This window comes from Chrysemys picta, chromosome 2 (assembly GCF_011386835.1).
Source record: "Chrysemys picta bellii isolate R12L10 chromosome 2, ASM1138683v2, whole genome shotgun sequence".
NCBI lineage: Eukaryota > Metazoa > Chordata > Testudines > Emydidae > Chrysemys > Chrysemys picta.
In genome coordinates, this window is record NC_088792.1 from 273,425,034 (window position 1) to 273,446,394 (window position 21,361).

The 21,361-nt window shown below is 41.8% G+C and overlaps 1 protein-coding gene across 2 annotated transcripts in view; it reads right to left on the reverse strand.

Annotated features, from left to right (window-relative positions):
- The window catches only part of ADCY8 (adenylate cyclase 8), a 179,006-nt gene that overhangs the window by 80,465 nt on the left and 77,180 nt on the right, over positions 1-21,361 (reverse strand). For both annotated transcript variants that reach the window (XM_065586151.1, XM_065586150.1), the window contains exons 3-4: positions 19,667-19,797; positions 14,228-14,339 (exon numbers count right to left, since the gene is read on the reverse strand). In XM_065586151.1, the coding sequence (XP_065442223.1) occupies positions 14,228-14,339; positions 19,667-19,797 (243 nt within the window). The remainder of the gene's footprint in view (positions 1-14,227; positions 14,340-19,666; positions 19,798-21,361) is intronic.

Consider the following 21,361-nt stretch of genomic DNA (forward strand, 5'->3'; position numbering starts at 1 on the left):
GGAGGTGGCGGTGAAAAAACATTGGAAGTAAATGTAAAAGGTTTTCACTATACTCGGTGTGTGTATGTGTGTAACTAATACTATCTTGATTTGTTCTGATTTTGAAAATTAGTACTTCCATTATATATAAATTACTTATTTTTTGTGGGTGTCTGAAGTTCTTATTGCAGGTGTGTGAAGTTCTTAGTAGGGTTGGGTAAGAAGCTAGGCAAAGGTCCCAGAAGCTGCACAGTGGGTTAATTAGAGTCTCACATTTAGGAAACCACAGAAATATATAGGGATTGATCTACACCATAGCGTGCCCTTCCACTGACTTCACTGGGCATGGTTCAGGCCCACAGAGAGGAACAACACATTCCCTGTCTGGGAAGTTATTGAACATTGGGGACGGGGAATAAACAATGTAGTAGGAAGGAATTCCCAGGGTTTTCCTCCTCTACCTCTGTCCCTTACAAACAAATCTGACAATATATCCAGCAATGAAATGTTGTTCATTACATATCATTATATTAAGAAAACAGTTTCTTAGTTTCTCATGAAGCAATTACTGAATGAATGCTACAGGCAATGTTTTGGAGCACCTCCACCCCTCTGTGACAGAGTGGTAGGTATGAAAGCCTGAGTCAGCACTCTGTTCACAGCCGCTCCAATCAGGGAAAGCAGATTGGAGTTTACTAAGCAGAAGTATGCCTAATATGTGGGTGGGGCAGGACAGAAAGGCTGATTAAGCCATTAGCCAGAGCCCACAAATAGGCACAGGAAGTAAGTAAAACGGGGGAAGCAGGCAGTAAGAGGGAGAGAGAGATTGCTCTCCTCTGCTTGTTAACAGCATTATGTATGTTGTGAAGATGGTGGGACTCCTTTATAAATAAACTGTATAAGGTGTTGGACCAGCACAAGGGTCTCTGCATAGTCTGACAACCGAGAGAGAAGCAGGACCAAGGAGGACCTGTTATACCCTCCCTTCAAGATTTTTGTTAAAGTGAAAAAACAAGTTTAAATAGTTAGATTTAAAGAGTTATTTATTTTGGTTTGGATTTCTTTTTTTTCTGTTATCTCTTCGTTCAGGTCCGCAAGGCAAGAAAATACAGAACAGCAAGACCTTTTGAATCTTATCCCCTGGAGCATTTTCCACTTCTTTTAAAAAAAAGTTTTTGCTTCCAATATAATTGCAGACATTCCCAGAGTTTGATCCAATACCCATTGAAGTCAGCAGACGCTCATTGATTTCAATGGGCTTTGGTTGAGGCCTATATTCCAAAATAAAATAAAAAACCAGATGTCATTGGTCACAGATACAGTACATATTTATTTGCATACCATCCAACTAGAAATGTTCTTCAATTTCAAGGGAAAATATAGTATTTCATCATATATAAAGATATTACTGGACTCTATAGTAATGACGGAAGCACCATATTATCCTGTTTTTACATCATTACTTTGGCATATCCTTTTCCAGTGAAACAGCACACAGAAACAACCAAGTATTCACGGGTTCCACTCTCCACTGTAGTTGATGAAATAAAATTCATTTTTACCAAATCCCCAACCCACCAAAGCACTTACAATTGTGTTCAATTGTAAGCACATGCTTACATGCTTTGCTGGATTGTGGTCTATGGTTGAGAGTCAATGTACTGTAATTGGAATTACAGGGTTCAGGGGTACAAATGTGGATATTCTAGAGCTGGACGAGACTTTTCATGATGAAAAGTAGTTTAAAGAATAAGTTCACTTTAACACCAGATGAGCGTATGTTTGTATGGTAGCAGGAAAGCCTTGCAGTAAAGAAGCAGACATACAAGGGAAGCAGTGTAGAGATTTCTTAAGCTCCTGCATTAACTACAAAATTTGGTCTCCTTTATCTATAATATCTATCCCTTTTCTCCTTGATGTCCCAAGCAACCTCCCAGGTAAGCTGTACTTCAATCAAAAGAAATGGAGTGAGAGCACAAAGGGGCACTAATAACATCGGGGACTGCAGGTGTCATACAACAGCAACTGCCAGTGCCTGCCATGCCTCTGGAATTGGTTATTGGCAAACTGACGGGGACTCTATGCTACCATTTACATTACTACAGAATCAGAGTGGAGTCTTGCAAAACAGCCTCGGAATATTCTTTTCAAATACTTAAGTGGTGAAAGTGACCTAATTACAGTATCACTTGGGACCAAAGCTCCCAGTGAAGTCAACTATCAGGGGGTAGCCGTGTTAGTCTGTATCTACAAAAACAACAAGGAGTCTGGTGGCACCTTAAAGACTAACAGATTTATTTGGGCATAAGCTTTCGTGAGTAAAAACCTCACTTCTTCGGATGCATAGAGTGAAAGTTACAGATGCAGGCATTATATACTGACACATGGAGAGCAGGGAGTTACTTCACAAGTGGAGAACCAGTGTTGACAGGGCCAATTCAATCAGGGTGGATGTAGTCCACTCGCAATAATAGATGAGGAGGTGTCAATTCCAGGAGAGGAAAAGCTGCTTCTGTAATGAGCCAGCCACTCCCAGTCCCTATTCAAGCCCAGATTAATGGTGTTGAATTTGCAAATGTATTTTAGTTCTGCTGTTTCTCTTTGAAGTCTGTTTCTGAAGTTTTTTTGTTCAATGATAGTGACTTTTAAATCTGTAATAGAATGACCAGGGAGATTGAAGTGTTCACTTACTGGCTTATGTATGTTACCATTCCTGATGTCCGATTTGTGTCCATTTATTCTTTTGCGGAGGGACTGTCTGGTTTGGCCAATGTACATGGCAGAGGGGCATTGCTGGCACATGATGGCATATATGACATTAGTGGATGTGCAGGTGAATGAGCCCCTGATGGTGTGGCTGATGTGGTTGGGTCCTCTGATGCTGTTGCCAGAGTAGATATGGGGACAGAGTAGGCAACGAGGTTTGCTACAGAACCTATCCCTGCTCTCCATGTGTCAGTATATAATGCCTGCATCTGTAACTTTCACTCTATGCATCCGAAGAAGTGAGGTTTTTACTTAGTGAAGTCAACGGAACCTTTGAGTATGCAGGGAAGGTGAAATCCACCCCTGAGTGTAGAGGCCAGAATAAGCTTATGCACCACATAAGTGTTACTGAAGCCCTCAGTGGGACTTGAGTGGTACATAGGCCTTGGGCTGGCCCTCTGTACAGGGGTGGATTTCAGAATGAATACAGGATCAGGCCCTTGCAGTGCAATGCATTGCTTTCGGAGTGTAACAAGGGATGTTAAAATGAAGTAAAGCTTCTAAAACTGTAAACATTATATCTGCTCCTTTCCTCCCCTTACACACACACATGCACACTATTGAACTACTAGTAATTCCAGATAGGGCTAAAGGGATATCTTTTCTGATTGGATTGGGACATCATCATTCCTAACACAGAGGTACTAAAGGTTAAATTCTGCTCAGAGATGTGACTCCAAGTCAAACAATTTTATGTCAGTGGGAGTTGATTAGTGATACCAGAACTCTTATCTTAAAGAGTTTCTGTAGCACCTTCCTTCTATGTGGTTCTAGGCACTTTATAATTACTAAAGGACAGATCCTGATACCCATATCCATAATAGTCCCGTTGATTTCAGATAGATAAATTATGACATACTATAATAAGAATTGTGTAATATTATACTGATAGGAGGCCACTGGATTAAGGTAATGGATTCTTGAACAGATTCTTTCCCACCGGGGACAATTACAAAATTGATCAGTTGATGATTCGCCATTCTAACAAAAAATGGTCAACTTCCGGGTAGCGAAAGAGTCTCTGAAAGAGTAATGCTTATTATGTATAGCTTGCTATCCTTTAGGGAAAAATCCTTCTAGTGATAAGCGTGTATGTGACCCTAATATGCCTGGTTATTCTTGAAATATCAGCCTGTTCCCTATAACACTTATTTGCCATTAACCAAATATCTAATCTGAATTCCACTAAAATCTCATGCAAAACTGGAACGATCTCAGTGGTTTGGATCTTGGTGCCTCATTAAAAACAGTGGGTGAAATCCTGGCTTACTTGATGTCAATGGCAAAGCTTCCATAGATTCTAATGGGTCTAGAATTTCACCTTGCATGTTGACCATCTGTTTAAAAAAAAAAAAACCCAAACCAAATTGTTGCCAAAAAGAAAAGTAATGTAGACAAATGATAAGAAATACACATCCTTACCTGTCACATGCTAATGAGGGTTTGTTGCATGTAAGTGTGAATATATGTGTGAGACCGAGGACATATTTTCTGCGAGTCGCTGGCTAGATAGATGTAGCCCCCTGCAGAATTACCACCTCTACTCTGTTTTACTGAAGCAAGCACCCGCTCTTTTTAAATCTCTCTTAGAAACGTATTTCTTCTGTGATGGCCACGAGTCAAGAATATTCAAGACCTTACCTGCCTTGTTTTTGTTTTATAAAACAAACCCTGAACTGAATCATTGTGATGGGCTCACTGTCAACGCGTGCGTGAGCTGAGTAACAGTGTCTCTGTGCTGCCCTCACCAATTCCTCCTGCCGTTTATTTCCTCCACTCATTGTCACATCTAAAATTTAGATTGGGGAGCGACCATGGGTCGGGTTTATTGGTTTATGGCTGTTCTGTGCCACTGGAGCAGTGCAACGCAGCAGGAGTATGGCTGTAAATTTGGACCCAACTTACTGATGCCTTTTGCCCAGCACGTCTCTCGGTCAAAGAAAACAACAACAAGGAATAACCTGCCCTGCCTTTAGTATTCAAGCCTATGGCTGTATACTAGCCTGATTACAATAGATGATTACAAAGCTGCAAGCTTATGTAAAGTGAAATCCAACATCATGCAGAAAAAAATTACTCAACTGCAAAATGATCAAAATGCTTTAAAAAAAGAAAGATGAACTGGTTAGAGCAATATTTCAAACCAGCAGTTGCTATTCTGCTCTTTGATGGTGTCTCATTCATCCTCTTCTGTTCCTTATGTTCTCTTCCTATTCCACGTCCCTCCCAGAACCCCAGAAATTCTTGTGAATGACAGGCAACACTGCTCAAAAAATACGCATTAGTATCACTCAGCCCCCTGTGATGAGCATTATTTTCTGTTGGTTCCAATTAGTGTCAAACTGTCTCACAGATACTGGAAAACTTCCTTTCCCTCTAAATCACAGTTTCTCATCTGATTTGAATGACAGTGTTTAGGGGCCTGATCCTGCCATCCTCATGCAAGCAAGACTTCAACTGAAGTCAAAAGCAGTTTTGCCTGAGTAAATTGAGCAGGATCATGCCCTAGATGATCAGTTCTTTCAGAGATCCTTAGCAGTTAATTGGGAGTTTTTTTCCCAATCCAAAGCCCCTTAACCCAGAGCAAAAGGGAATTTGCAGTCCTACTGTGAACATATGAGCTGATTATGACAGAGCAGCATGTGAATGATTTATGCTTTGGCTTATTAAAAACACCAGCAGTGACTGGAAAGAAAGCAAAGCAAATTGGCATAAAATAGAGCTGAAGAAATGAGTTGCTCAAATATCAAACCGCTGAAACACACAAACAGAAACTTCATTAACATTTCTTGTCTCCTCAGGCAGAAATTCTAAGGAAAAAAAATAAATAAAAAGACTGATCACATTTTGTAAAATAAACCCAGTTTATCAGCGTTCCAGCTGCAGTGAATTAATCATTCCACCCACTTTTCAAAGGAGCCCAAAATGTTCACTATCAACTAACCAAACATTCAGTTTTCACAATTATTTCAAGCTAGACTCCATATTCCATAAGTGAGGAATTGGGTGAGGTTGGAGTGCAGAACACAAAAAGTCCCTCAAAATGTTTGCTAGAGCAAAGGTTTCCAAACTCTTTTATAGCAGATTAATAGATCATAAGGTCAGAAGGGACTATTATGATCATCTTGGGTAACAGTTTCAGAAGCATGTAAGTGACTTAGGAACTGAAATCTCGTTTTCAAAAGTTGCTTTATGAGCCTATGTCCCATTGAAAGTCAATGACAGTTAGGTTCCTAAGTGACTCTTGAAAATGAAATGTAGGTGCTTTTGAAAATTTTGGCCCTCATCGAGTCTGTTCTTCTGCTAAGGCTTATAGAACTAATCATGTGCATAAAGTGAAGCATGTGTCTAAAGGTTTGCTAGATTGGGGCGTTATATGGATAAAATAGTTCCCTTGCTGACCTAATAGGCTTTTTATAGTCTCTAATGCTATAACTATATGAAATGAAAATGGTTCTAGAGAGCTTTTGTAGTGGATAATTAAGTATTGGACACTGTCGGAAAACCCCCCCTCCAGAATGACCTTTAAGAATGCACGACTTCAAAGAAAAGTTATAGAAACGAAAGGTTTTCTAAAATTGTCATTATATATCTACAGAACGGTGAATGAAATGCTTAGTTAAATGTCACTGACATGTACATTAGCAGTCCAATTAATTCTCCCTCTTGGTACAACATACCATTAATCTAACATGTTACTGTATGATGTTGAATTGTACTCCCTTATTTACATGTATATATGACGTTTAAATGGTCCCTTTCAACCAGAGATTCCAGAATACTCTACACCAACTACATATACAAGGATTCACCACAGAACAAAATGCAGCCACCACTGGCTGGAACACAGAAACTGATTAGTAGGGCACTGCAATGCTACACACAAGATAGGTTAGATGAGGAAGTGAAGAATACTGTATCCGGGTGAAACTACACAAGGAATTTTAAGAAGATTGTCATTACCCAAAATGGAATTTGACCAGGACTCCAACAACCTTTTGCAAAAAGTGTCATGGGACCTTTAATAACCACAAGTGCCCAGGACCTCTATTTTACACTGCATATGAAATATATTACCTCCAGTAGCATCACACTGGATCAAAGGGAAGAATGCCACTTACTAACTCATTAAGGTCATCAACCTATAGCTGAGGTTTCCATGGAGAACTCCCATCCAAGTAAGGAGCAGATTCCACCCGATTAGCACAGGAGAGCTGATGAGATCTCAAACGGACGAGACGAAGGCCATAAAACTTGCTCTTCTCCTTTAGGAGATCTGCTCTTACATAAAACCTATGCATGGTGATCTTTCATGATAATACTTTAATGTTTCTTATCAATGGGAACATACTTAGTTCTTATTAGGGATGGGTCCAAACTCAAACCCAGCATCTGAACACATGGGAATCTGTGTGAGTGTGACTCTGTGTGTGTGTGTGTGTGAGAGAGAGAGAGAGAGAGACAGAGAGACAGAGAGAGAGAGAGAGAGAAATCTGGATTCAGATCTGAATTTTGTGGTTTGAGCTCATCTTTCATTCTTAATGACAGTGAACTCGATAGCCAGCTGGTGTAATAGAAGCCTTCAAAACTACAACTATTTACACCAATTGAGGATCTGGTCATTTCTCTTTAGTTTTTTATATCTAAAACTGCATCTACACACAGACTACAGGGGCAGAGACATATGGCAAGCAATTTAATCTTTTAGGTCAGATAATAGCTTTTCTGAGATGGGGAGAGAAAAATAAATAGCAAATATAGCTATTGCTTCATCGAAGCTGGAACTTTCTTAGCCGTACACATCCTCAAAATGCAATCAATCATTTTTTTCCCTCCTCAGAATTTCTGCCTGAGGAAAAAAGAAATATTAATGAAGCTTCTGTACCAGTGGATTGATATTTGAAGAACGCATTTCTTCAGCTGTGTTTTAAGCCAATTTGTTTTGCTTTCTTTCCAGTTGCCACTTGGGTCTTTATTAATCATAAATCTTTTGCAAATGTTGGAGAAAGAGTAGGAGAGAGAGAAGTAGCTATATATAACGTGCTATTATATTTTTCTTCTAAACAAATGGTGGGCTGATACCTGCTATTAATTCAGTACAGCTTGTAGTGACAACAAAGACAATATGGAATTTGTTAATAATAGTAATAGTCATATACATCCACATAGTCCAGAATCATTGGCATAACTCAGGCCTAAGCCTTTCAAAAATGTCAAACAGCAGATGCTGCTTCTGTGTTCCATATAGACGAATCAGACTAAAAGACACAGCTAGTTAGCTAAACTAACCAGAAACTTGCTAAATTGTGAAGTAACTTCCTTTTTCATATTATCAGCTTTATACCTATAAGTCCATAAAAGTGATTCAGCAGATCAAGTTGCTATTTGACACAGTATTATAAATGTATACTGTTATTGAGTAAATATGAATTTATAAGGTGTCAATTAAAATTAAAGAAATGATATAAAAATGTAAAGTTATCTAAAGCTTTCTGTAACAGACCTCTTCATTTGAGGAAGAGTCATTGTCAAGCCAATCTGAGCACAGAGTGTATTGCAAATTGTTTGAACAATGCTGTCTATTTTACATAGAGGTGTGATCCATAAAGCACATCTTAAATGGACTAAGAACTGGCTAATTAACAGATCTCAAAATAGTTGTCAATGGTAAATCATCCTTAAATGGGGGTGGTTTTGGTGGGGTTCTACAGAGATCAGTTCCAGGCCCAATGTTATCCAATACTTTAAGCAATGAGCTGGAAGTAAATATAAATTCACTGCTGATAAAATTTACGGATGACACACAGATCGGCAGAGTGGTGTATAATGCTGTGGAGAGGGCAGTCATACAGATCTGGATCTCTTGATAGGCAGGACCCATTCAAACAAAATGCATGTTGATATAGCCAAATGCAAGGTCATACATCTAGGAATAAAGAATGCAGTGATTTTGAAAAGGATCTAGCAATCATACTGAGCAAACAACTGAACATGAACCCGCTGTGCAATGCTGCGGCAAAAATGACAAATGCAACCTTGGATGTATAAACAGAGGAGTAGTGAATAGGAGTAGGGAAATGATTTTATTTCTGTTTATGGCACAGGTAGGACCAATACTGGAGTACTGAATATAGTTCTGGTGTGCCCATTGTAAAAAGGATGATGAAAAATTGCAGAGTGCAGTGACGAGCCATCAAAATGATTCAAGGACCGGATTCTTACAATGAGAGACTTAAACAGCTCATTGTGTTTAGTTTATCAAGAAGAAGACTGAGAAGTGACTTGATTACAGTGTATAAGTATCTTCACAGGAAGAAAAGAGTGGGTACTAAAGGACTCATTAATGAAGAAAGAAATAACAAGAACCAATGGCTAGATGTTAAAGCCAGACAAATTCAAATTAGAAATAAGGCATAACAGTGAGGGTGATTAACTATTGGAACAAACTACCATGGGAAGTGGTGAATTCTCCATCTTGAAGTTTTCAAATCAAGACTAGATGCCTTGCTGGAAGTTATGCTTCAGTCAAACACAAGTTGTTGGGCTCAATATAGGAGTGACTGGATGAAATTATATGGCCTGAGTTATACAGGAGGTCAGACTAGGTGATCTAACAATCCCTTCAAGCCTTAAAATCTATTACATTTAAATTCATTCTTCAGTCTATACCATAGCTAAGAAACACAGGTCCAAAGAGGAGTGAGAAACCTCATGGAGGTAACAAGCTAGCTACATACTTAATCAATGTTAACTATCCTCACAAACTCCAAAGAGGTCAGTAGAATTATACTGATATAACTGACAACAGAATTTGCCCTGGTATATTTTACAGAATCTGTTTTTTTTGTTTAAATTTTGTAATAAGTATGCATCCACCTCACTACAACACTTTTTATGGCATGTGGGAACAGGAATTCATGAATGACAGAGATGTGGTTATACCATATTTAGGGCCAGGATTTTCAAAAGTGCCCCAGTGACTTAGGGGCATATCTCATTGAAAGTCAAAGGGACTTGTGCTCTTCATCACTTAGCTGTTTTTGGACCATCCTACACCAAAAGCCCATGGAAGTCAATGGGAGTCTTTGGTTTACCCTTAATCTACAATGAGATTATGATTGGCAGATATATGGCTCAGTCTGGACCCACATTGAGTAAAGTCGATTATCAAATAGACATGAAGTCAATGCAGTACTGGTCTGGAGTTGAATGGGAAGAACTTCATGCTATAGAGTGGGGAGACAATAGCCCTTCTCCTGACAATGCTGATGCAAATGAACCTGTAATTCAGTACTGGGCAACTCCCTATCAAGAAAATTGACAGTGTGAGAGAGTTCAGAGAACAAGCAACAAAAATAATACTGGAGTTCTTGAATTGACTTAGACTGAAGGAGCTAATTACCTATAGCTTGGCTAAGAGGTGGCTCCTGGAGAACATAATCATCTATGGATATCTGAAGGACGTTAGCACCATGGAGAGAGCAATTATTAAGGCTTGTCTGAGGAGGTATAACTAGGAGTCGATTCCTGACACTAAAGGTTAGATTGAGCTTATTATTTGCATTACTGTAGCACCTAGGAGTCCTAGTCATGGACCATGACCCCATTGTGCTAGGCACTGTACAAATCCTCAACTCAAAGATGACCCCTGCCCCAAAGAATCTTTTAGGCTCAGCCCTCTGTGAAAGGGAAGCATGCTGCCCTAGGAAGGAATTCTGGCTGTCCTCTGACCTGGAAAATAAACTGTGTTTTCAGAGTGAAGCCCACCTCCTCCCTCTTGCCTGTCCAGCTCTTCCTATCCTTCGCTGTCCTCTCTCTGCCCACTTAGCTACAGAAGGCAGGACAGACTGGGCACAGAGTCCTTGCTCTTCCCCTCTGCTCCCGTAGCGCCAATCAGAGTAGGTCTATGCAGCTGTGCAGGTCACTTTGGAAATCACGCTATCCATTTTGGTGCCTAGATGTGGACCCAGAAGCTGAAACTTTAGGCACCTAATTTTGAAAATCTCAGACAATGACTCTACTCCCTGTTCTGTTATTGCATCCTGTGTGACATCGGGCAAGTCGTTTAACCTCTCCGGGCTTACTTATCCTCCAATTTGCCCCAGTGGCTTCAATGGAGCTATTTTTGATTGACCTCAGGTGAGATGAGAAGCAGTTATGCTCTGTGCCTCAGCTTCCCAATCTGTAAAATTGGGATTAAACCATTTCCCTACTTGACAGTGGTCATGTGAGGATAAATTAATTAATTTTTGTCAGACACAATAGCGATGGAGGCCAGATACCTGGATACAAAGGCATTGTGGATTAAATATGGTTTAAGAAGAAATTAAAAAGAAGAAATCTATGCACATGAGGATGGAGACTGTTCCTGGCATATTGGGCAAATATGAAATTGTAAAAGAAATGCATTTAATACATTTGTGAAAAAATGTTATGTTTTAAAATGCCTTTATATTACATCAAATTTAATTAATTTGTGTGTTACACTTTTCCCCACCTGACAATTTACTTTCACTAAGTGATAAAGAAGCAATTGTGAGTGTTTAACCTGCATCAAAGACAAAACCAATTTAGCTCCTTTCACTTAGCTTGCTTTGGCAGTACAAATCAGCACCGCACAGCCAGAGAGTGGGCATTTTTTGTTTGTCTGCAAAACAAATATTGTAAGTAGATCTTAATGCACTGGCAATATGCTATTGCCCTGGTAATGGGCCAAAGCATTAATATACACTTGAGAAAGTACATTTCCTTTCCAGAGGGCAAAGGTTGGCTCAGAAATTACACTCAGTAATTGAGTAATAGAGTCTTACTTTTCTTGACCTTGATGTGCAAGCAAAGAGCCCATGCTGAGGATTGCATCAGTGTTAGGAGATGCACACCTGTCTCCTGAATAAGCACAATGCACAGGAAACTAACGAGGGACCTTATTAAAAGTCTTTGAGACAGACCATAATGTTAGTAATGTCGCTGTACCAGAAGCCCGTTGAAAAGCAGAAAATAGGGGAACCCTCCCAACAGAGTTTATAATAGGCGAGATTCTGCCACTCAGCACCTTTCTCTGCAAGAATTCCCATTGGTGAGCTAGGAGGGCAGGCCCTAGTTTGCTCATGTTGAATAGCACTGTGACCTTGCACTCTATAGGATTTTATTAAAATACGCTAACGAGTGTGAATATAATGTAACTGGAATATGCTTCATGCAAAAGGTCTCTTGTAAGGTACCATTACAAAGCTTATAATCTACTGAGTGTGGTCATCCTATTTGTATAAATGTATAAATGTATCTGAAACTAGAAATATGAAATATAACTCTGAGGGCCCTATTGTAATTATGCAAAGTGTGGGCCATTAATGGTGGTTTGGAATCTTGATGGCGCCGATCAACCAGGACAATTGTCTGTAGCTGGCTCTGTTTTACTTGTAAGTCTTCCTGTGTACGTGTGTGCTGGCAAGTGGGTAATGAAGTCTTACAGTGACATGTGATCATGTCACCTGAACTGGAATCCATCTTTAACCTGGTGTTTTTCCATTGAGAAGGGAAGGAGGGGACCCAGAGGGACAAAGGATTCCCGCCTTATGCAAAAAATATATAAGTGGGTGGAACAGAACAAAGGTGAGCAGCCATCATGAGGAATCCCCTAGCTACCTCCTGAGCTGGAACAAGGGCTGTACCAGGGGAAAGGATTGTACCCAGACTAGGAAGGCATCGAGTCGGTGAAAGAAACGCATCGAAACATCTCTGAGGGTGAGATTTTTATCTGTATTCAGTTTTATTACTGTATTAGGCTTAGATTTGTGTGTTTTATTTTATTTTACTTGGTAATTCACTTTGTTCTGTCTGTTACTACTTGGAACCACTTAGGGATCTAGGGGTTATAGTGGACCACAAGCTAAATATGAGTCAACAGTGTGATGCTGTTGCAAAAAAAAGCAAACATGATTCTGGGATGTATTAACGGGTGTGTTGTGAGCAAGACACGAGAAGTCATTCTTCCGCTCTACTCTGCTCTGGTTAGGCCTCAGCTGGAGTATTGTGTCCAGTTCTGGGCGCCGCATTTTAAAAAAGATGTGGAGAAATTGGAAAGGGTCCAAAGAAGAGCAACAAGAATGATTAAAGGTCTTGAGAACATGACCTATGAAGGAAGGCTGAAAGAATTGGGTTTGTTTAGTTTGGAAAAGAGAAGACTGAGAGGGGACATGATAGCAGTTTTCAGGTATCTAAAAGGGTGTCATAAGGAGGAGGGAGAGAACTTGTTCACCTTAGCCTCTAAGGATAGAACCAGAAACAATGGGTTTAAACTGCAGCAAGGGAGGTCTAGGTTGGACATTAGGAAAAAGTTCCTAACTGTCAGGGTGGTTAAACACTGGAACAAATTGCCTAGGGAGGTTGTGGAATCTCCGTCTCTGGAGATATTTAAGAGTAGGTTAGATAAATGTCTATCAGGGATGGTCTAGACAGTATTTGGTCCTGCCATGCGGGCAGGGGACTGGACTCGATGACCTCTCGAGGTCCCTTCCAGTCCTATAATCTATGAATCTATGAATCTATGAATCTGTATTTAATAAAATCACTTTTTACTTATTAATTGATCCAGAGTATGTATTAATACCTGGGGTGGGGGAGGGCAAACATCTGTGCATATCTCTCTATCAGTGTTATAGAGGGTGAACAATTTATGAGTTTACCCTGTATAGGCTTTATACAGGGTAAAATGGATTTATTTGGGGTTTGGACCCCATTGGAAGTTGGGCATCTGAGTGTTAAAGACAGGAACACTTCTGTAAGCTGCTTTCAGTTAAGTCTGCAGCTTTGGGGTACGTGGTTCAGACCCTGGGTCTGTATTGGAGCAGACTGGCGTGTCTGGCTCAACAAGACAAGGTGCTAGAGTCCCAAGCTGGCAGGGAAAGCAGGGGCAGAAGTAGTCTTGGCATATCAGTTGGCAGTACCCACGGGGGTTTCTGTGATCCAACCCGTCACAAGCACCTAATTCCACAAGTCACGCCATTGTCTCCAATGGGATTATATGTGGAGTTAGGTATTATCTAACATGAACAAGGGAATCAAAATGTGACCCGAAGTAACAATACTTGGTGAATATGATGGCTGGGCAAAGAAAGGCCAGTGACAATAATAAATCTTTGAACCTTTGCCCAACTCTTAGAATCAAACTCTAAATAAATCTTTGAGTTTTTTAAAATGTTCAGATCAGTCGATTTCCCTTCCAGTTTTCATCTTGGAACAGAAGGAGATGACTCTCTAGACATCTTGTAAGAAAGCCTGCTCTCATGAGATTCTCAGCCTAGTTTTGCAAACACATGAGGTTCAGATGAGCATATGAACTTTTGGATGCTTATCTGAACTGAAACCTAACTGCAGACCTTTGGAGCTTCACCCATCCCTAGTGGCTATGTCCAATCTCAGCGGGTGAGGAATTGTAGATGTAACATCACGCCCCTTTGAAAATGAACTGCATTTAACTCACGTGTGCTAGTCGATCAAATCTGGCAAAGAGTTCATTCAGCATTCGGACCAGCTCTTGTGCTGACAAGGTTGTGGAGAGGTTGGTGAAACCTTTAACATCTGCAAAAAGAATGCTAAACAAAGAAAGGGAAAGGATATTAATATTTCAGTCCATTTCTGCCAGTAATTGGCATGATAAATACAAACAGTAATCCTGTGTATAGTAATTAGTATGGACTCAGCATATGTGAAAAAGCAAGAGGCAAATAGCCAATGTCTGGCCAGGGTGTAATTTAAGGAGAGTGGGAAATTCATTAGCTCAGACACAGGGAAGGTACATTTTAAAGTTATTCTGTCTTTGCTATGGCCCTTACTCACTGGACTATTTGCAGTACAAAGAACTAGTATTAAAAGTACTAAAATATGAGCACAAAAGTACTAAAAAACTGCTTCATAAAAGAATGCTATAGTAATTTTCCTACTTTGTGTTTCTATAGGCCCTTTCATCAGAGGATCTCATATCACTTATAAAGCACTAACTAAACCTTTATATTTAGCATAATTATCCCATTTTATGAGTGAGGAGACAGAGACACAAGGGGGTTAAAGCCCAGATCCTCAAAGATAGTTAGGTGTCTAACGCCCATTGAAATCAATGGGAATTAGGCACTTAAATACCTTCGAGCACTGGGGCCTAAGTGACGTGTCCAAGGTTATGCAGCAAGTTAGCGTGGCAGAGCTGGGAACGGAGGGTACAGAGAATGATCTAATGGATAGAGCACTACACTGGGACTTGGGAGACCTGGGGCCAACACTTCGGTCAGCCACAGACTTCCTGTGTGGCCCATAGAGGTGCTGTGAGGATAAAATCCATTAATGATCATGAGGTGCTCAGATGCTATGGTGATGAGGGCCATATAAGTTGATAGACAGAAACCCAGAAGTCTGACTTCCAGTCTTCAGCCACTAGTTGACTCTGTTCCTCACTATATAGACTGGAACTTGTCTGTGTACACTGCCTTTCTTTCTGGGGACGCAGTGACAGCTTGACACACTTCATTCTTTGAGGCAGGGCTTCAGGTCTAGCTCAGTGCTAGACTCACCTGGGGGAACATAGGTTACTTTATGACTCTCCAATGCTGGGGCTGTCAGCCCTGCTCTAATATGTGCTCAGCAGCCAACAGCCCAAAGAGCCATTTCAGCAACCAGATAAGGACAGAGCAAAAAGGGATGGACCCCTGTCCTCTATTCCTACAACAACCACCTTAAATTTAAGTGTGCGGGGAGGGAAAAGGCTTTAACAGTCCTTAAGCACATACAGACACACTTGCCCAAATAGTCTGTTGTATCTAAGGCTATGTCTACACTACAACCTATGTCGGCATAACTTATGTCACTCAGGGGTTTGAAAAAACCACCCCCGGATCAACATAAGTTACACCAACATAAGTGCTCCTGTGCACGGTGCTTCTCCTGCTGACATAGCTTCTGCCACTCACAGAGGTGGTTTTATTATGCCAACAGCTTTCTCCCATCGGCATAGAGCGTCTTCACCAGATTCGCTGCAGCGGCGCAGCTCCATCAGTACAGCTGTGCCGCTGCAGCGTTGTACGGATAAATATGGCCTTAGATGCAGAATAAGAATTTCCCTCCAATTTCTGATCTAAGTATGCCAAAGCATAGAATTTGGAAGACGGAAACAAAAGACAAGGGAAGCAAGGATTTGTTTGGAGAAGAAAGTAAAATTCAACATGGAGTGTTTCAACTTGGCCCAGGACGGCAAATAATTTGAAGCAGACTTCATTAAAACTTTATAGTAAAATAACAATCCATGGTGCAGCTTGAGATTTAGCAAAAAGTAACCCAGCTGAAGAGATTCAGAATGTTTGTTGAATAACTAAATGCTACATCCTGACTGATGCAAAAATCAGATGATGATCAGGAAGAAGGTAAAATGTGGCTAAGGATAATTCACTGCCTCCCTAGATGCCAAAGCTACTGAAGAAATTGGATGAAGGTTACTAAGAGGCTGGAAATCTAAAGAAGGACTTTTCCTAGTAGGTTCTAAAAAAAAAAAAAATGAGGGGGGGGGGTGGAACATAAGTAATCAAACAGGAATGAATATTAGAAATTGACCTAAAATATATTGAAATATTTAAAAATCTAACATTTTTGTTCCTGATCATCATGATATTGTTACTACATATTTCAGGGAAAAACCCATAGGCATCTAATTTCAGAGATACTGAGCACCTGAACATCTCCCTGACTTCAATGGTTGTTGGAGCTCCGCATGGGGAGGCACTCTGTTGAATGGGTTGCAGGAAAAGAGGAACATACTTGCACACGTGGTAGCTATGTCTAGGAAATAAATGGTTTTGGCAGGAAATTATTAAAGAGATTCATCTTATGACAGAATGCCAGCGTCCTAGAGATCCCCTGACCTGCTTACTTAATGCTCCAGTAAAGGATACACACTTTCAACAGAATAACAAATTAATTTCTTTTTATAGTTAGCAGCTAGATTTTGTATTGCACATTATTGGAAAAACGTGAGCCCTTCTCCTGTGGAATTGTGGGGCAGTAAAATATGGGCTGTCCTTGTAATGGAAAAGCTTTCACACCAAGTATGTATGCAAGAGAAGTGCCCAAAAGAGAATAAGTATTTAGAGAATTGGTCACCCTTTCAAATGTACTCAGAAGAGGAGGGCTCCCAAGTAGGATGACTACCCATCCTGAATTGGGTGGGATGGTCCTGAAATGCAGAGGTCAAGTCCCAATCCTGCGCTGAATGACTCTGGGACAGCATTTGTCCCAGATTTCCTGCAGCACTGCTCCGTGCCTGGCCAAGGCTAAGAGTCTCTTCCCAGTGGAGGTGAGGGGAGCTGAGTTGGGCCTTAGCCCCCCCCTCGTGTGAGGCTCCGCCCCCTTCTCCTCCTCTCTCCCCCAATGCCCCACCCCTTGGCCAGGCCAGAAGCCGGAGCCGGGCAGTAGTAAGAGCTGCCCAGGGAGCCCAGGCTGCTGTGGGGAGCCCTGGATCCTCCCCCTGCCCTGGGTGGCACACCCCAGGGGGCAGGGACATGGGCCGGGGGCTCCTCTCAGGCATCCCAGCCCACTGTCCAGGGCAGATGAAGTGGCCCAGGCTCCTTTGGCAGCTCTTATCTCTGTCCGGCTCCAGCTTCAGGGGCGGGGGCTTGGGAGGAAGAGGAGGCGTAGGGGGCAGGGACTCGGGGGAAGAGGAGGCGGCAGGGGCGGGCCACAGAGGGGGTGGGGTTCACGCATATGTCCTGCTTTTGCCTTTTGAAAAAGTGGTCACTCTACTCCCCAGCTGGCAAGCCAGAATCTTTAGCCAGGTTCTTTGAATATTTACAGATACTGAATTAGTGATGTGTGATGTACTATAATAATGTTTTATTGCAACTTTGCCTTAATAAAAAGTTTTCTTAAAAAAAAAAATCAGGACCAAGGACAGCATTGAATAGTTGAGGTCTCTGTTAGCTCATGCAGAAAGAGACTAATGTCTACAGTTTTAAAGCACCCAGGGTTTGCTGTAAAGCAATAACCATTTTCAAGTGGGAGATAGGTGAAATATTTTCATTCTTCAACTCAAAACCTACAACCCTTTACTATCAGTGTTTAAAAGGCGGAGGTAGCATTACCTAAGTAACAACAATCTGCTTCCTATTTGAATTGTTCTACACAAACAGTTACTGTAACAGAGGATGAGAAAGGGCAAAAAACTAAATTTTTATTTAGTGCTGTGTAAACCTTTTGTAAAGGTTCCGGGTACCTTCAGCCACATCCAATACAATAATATGTGTGGCTTGCTGCCAAGGCCACAGGAGTGGCAGAAATTTGACACTTTGTAAAAGTTGAACCGGCCCTTCCAAAGTTATATAGGGGCTTCATTTAAAATGCACTGGTCAGCACCGCTGACTGGGACGTTAAAAGTCCCATTGGCGGTGCTGCCCAGATAATGTAGGCTAGTGCCTATCTTTTCCGACACCACGCTGTGCCATGGAAGCGGCCAGCAGCGGGTCCGGCTTCTAGGCAGGAGGGCCATGGGGCTCCACATGCTGCCTCCACCCTGAGCACTGGCTCCGCACAATGGATTTCCGGCCAATGGGAACTGGGGGGGGGGCGTGGAGCCAGACCTGCTGCTGGCCACTTCTGGGGCACAGCACGGTCCGCGGTGCATCCCGGCTGCACCGCTGACCGGGAGCCACTGGAGGTAAGTCCGCCCCCCAACCCTGCGCCCCAAAGTCCTGCCTCAGCCCTGAGCCCCCCCAAACCTGGAATCCCATCCTGCACCCCCAAACTCCTCATCCCCAGCCTCACCCCAGAGCCTGCATCCCCCAACCCAGAACCCCACCTCCCAGACCTGGAGCCCCTCCTGCAACCCAAACCCCTCATCCCCAGCCCAGAGCCCTGACCCCCTCCTACACACCAACCCCCTCATCCCCAGCTCCGTTGGGTAGTCTCCCCAAACCCAGAAACCCTTCCTGCACCCCAAACCCCTCATCCATGGCCCCACCCCAGAGCCTGCACCCCCAGTCCAGAGCCCTGACCCCCTCCCACACCCCAACCCCCTCATCCCCAGCTCCGTTGGGTAGCGGGCATCAACAATTTTTACTGCACCTTGAAACAGCAGTGGGTCAGTGAGTACTGCGGAACTTTTAGTGCATGGTAGTACCATATAGGCAAGCCCAAAGAGGGGAAGAGATTCTGTACACCTTGGGAGTGAAAGCTAACTATTGTGGTGCAAGTGAACGGTGGTTGTTATTTACTGACTCCCAGTGCTGGCAAGTGCATGCAAGGACTATTCCCACACCATCCCTAAGCTGTAGTTTTGTGTCCACTGGATGGAGCAACTTAGAAAAGAGAGAAATAGGAGGAGGAGAAAATGGTCATGAAGAAGCTTGATTGTATGAACACTGCAGAGAAGGGCCACTAATATGAGTTCAGGGCAACCACTTGGTAATCCTACACTTTTGACAGGGCCCCACAGTTTCTCAGATGATTTGTTAGCTTGCAGGGAACAAGATGTTCTCCTTGAGTAGAGGGAACATACGGAGGAAAGTTCATGCTGAACTTCCCACCCATTTCTTGGCAAAGCTTGCAGACCTCCACCTTGTGAGGCTGTCCCTGAATGGGATCAAATAAAGCTCTGGCACAGTTTAGTAATGAACAAATAAACATTTCCATGTGTTGCTCCCATGTGCTAAAAAAGGCAGTGTTCAATTTGAACAGCTGTTGCAAAGGCATCCAACCAGTCTGATAAATTAGAGAAGCCTCTGAAATACTTATCTGTTCAGGAAAAACAAAACTTCCTGGTATTTCAAATACCTGATTATTGAATTGATCGAGGGGCAGAAAAAAAATACAAAACAAAACCCAATCCCCTTCTCCCCCTGAAACTGATATCCAGCTGTTAAAATAAAAGATAGGCACCTTCACTCACCTGACATTCTCATAGCGGTGAATATAGATCTTATGGAACTGGTGCTGCAAGTGCTCATCTTCCACATTGGTCATGTCGTTAATCATCTCTAGTACAACAAATCGAGGTAATACGGAGAGCACCAGCCGTTCCTGAACAAAAGCAAAAAAATACAGGATGGGCCCTTTAGACTGGGTCAGCATTAATCCTTCACAGCAAAATGACAGAGCTCTGTATTAGGAGCTTCTACTGCACGTTTAAACTTAAACTGTTTAAACATTTGAACAGTTTTGCTGGATCAGATCCTCAGTCTTGACCTCTTTTTAGAAACTCCAAATGGGGTGTTAGGCACCCATAGGCACATAATTAGTTAATGTAACTACAGAGCAATATCTATTAACAAGTGCACGGTGAGGCCTGAATCCTGCTCATCTAGAAGTCAATGGGATAACTCACATGAGTAAGGAGAGCAGGATTTGGTCCCAAATGTGACCTGACAGCAGAAGTTAAAGACACAGTATAATATAATAAAATGCCTACTTGTGCCATAATCTAAGGGGGAGATCCTCAATTGCTATATCAGCATAGCTCCATTGACTTCAGCAGAGCCATGCCAATTTACACTAGCTGAGAATGTTTAGCTGGCACTCACTATAGAGCATATTTAGCTGGCAACACCAGCCTAAATTGTGTTACTGATTTGGATATCTGCAAAAGTCTTATGTGCCATCAGCCAGCCTTTGACTCCAGAGTGATCTTCATTAACCTCAATAAGAGATGGTGAAGAAGCTGGATACCAGCTATGAATTGATATGTATTTACAATACTCTTCTTACCCAAAGGGCCAGATTACGGTGGGTGCTTGTTCATGTTTGAGAGGGGGAGGGGAAAACACAAGTTGGCTGCTGGCCTTTGTGTCACTTCTATTGCACTAGTCCTGCTAATAGCGGCAGGGAAGCATTTGACCATAAGTGACAGCTGTTGGCTGAAGGAACAACGCTGACTGGAGCAGTGTAGTCCCCCACCATCTCCAACATTGCTCTGTACCTAATAGGCACAATCTGGCTGTACATGTTTTGTGGGTGGGGGAGTCTAAAGTAGATATAAGAGAGAGAGAAAATAACTTATTAACAATAAAGACATAGGGTAAAATTTTCAAATGAATCTCACTGATTTAGGAGCCCAAGACCCATGTTTCAAGAGCATCCTAGGCCAAGAGTTTCAAAAGTGACTAGTGATTTTAGATGCATTAATTTTGGGGTGCCCAATTTGAGATACATTAAAAGAGCTGGGTTTTCAGAGAGTGTTGAGCCCAGCCTTTGAAAATTAGTCTCCATTAAGATGCCTCAAGTTGAGCTCACATAGCTAATCGCTTTTGAAAACCTTTAAATTTTGGGGCAAGGGCGGGGCAGAGGTATTTGGTTTGTGTGATTAGAAAGTTGGCAACCCTAGCCCCAAATCACTTAAGCACTTTTGAAAATTTTACCCATAATCTCAGAAAGTAAGCCTAACCGTGTAATCACCAATGTCCAATGCTAACTAGTCCACTAACTGCTCGCGGTAAAAAACAACTCAACACACTCAACATTTAATATTAATAATTTTTAGACTGATCTAATTGACTAGGAACACACAGGAGTAGATTTATCTTTACTATTAGTTTATATAAAATAAAGCAGTTCAAACTGCCCAGCCTCCTGTCACAAATATAAAATT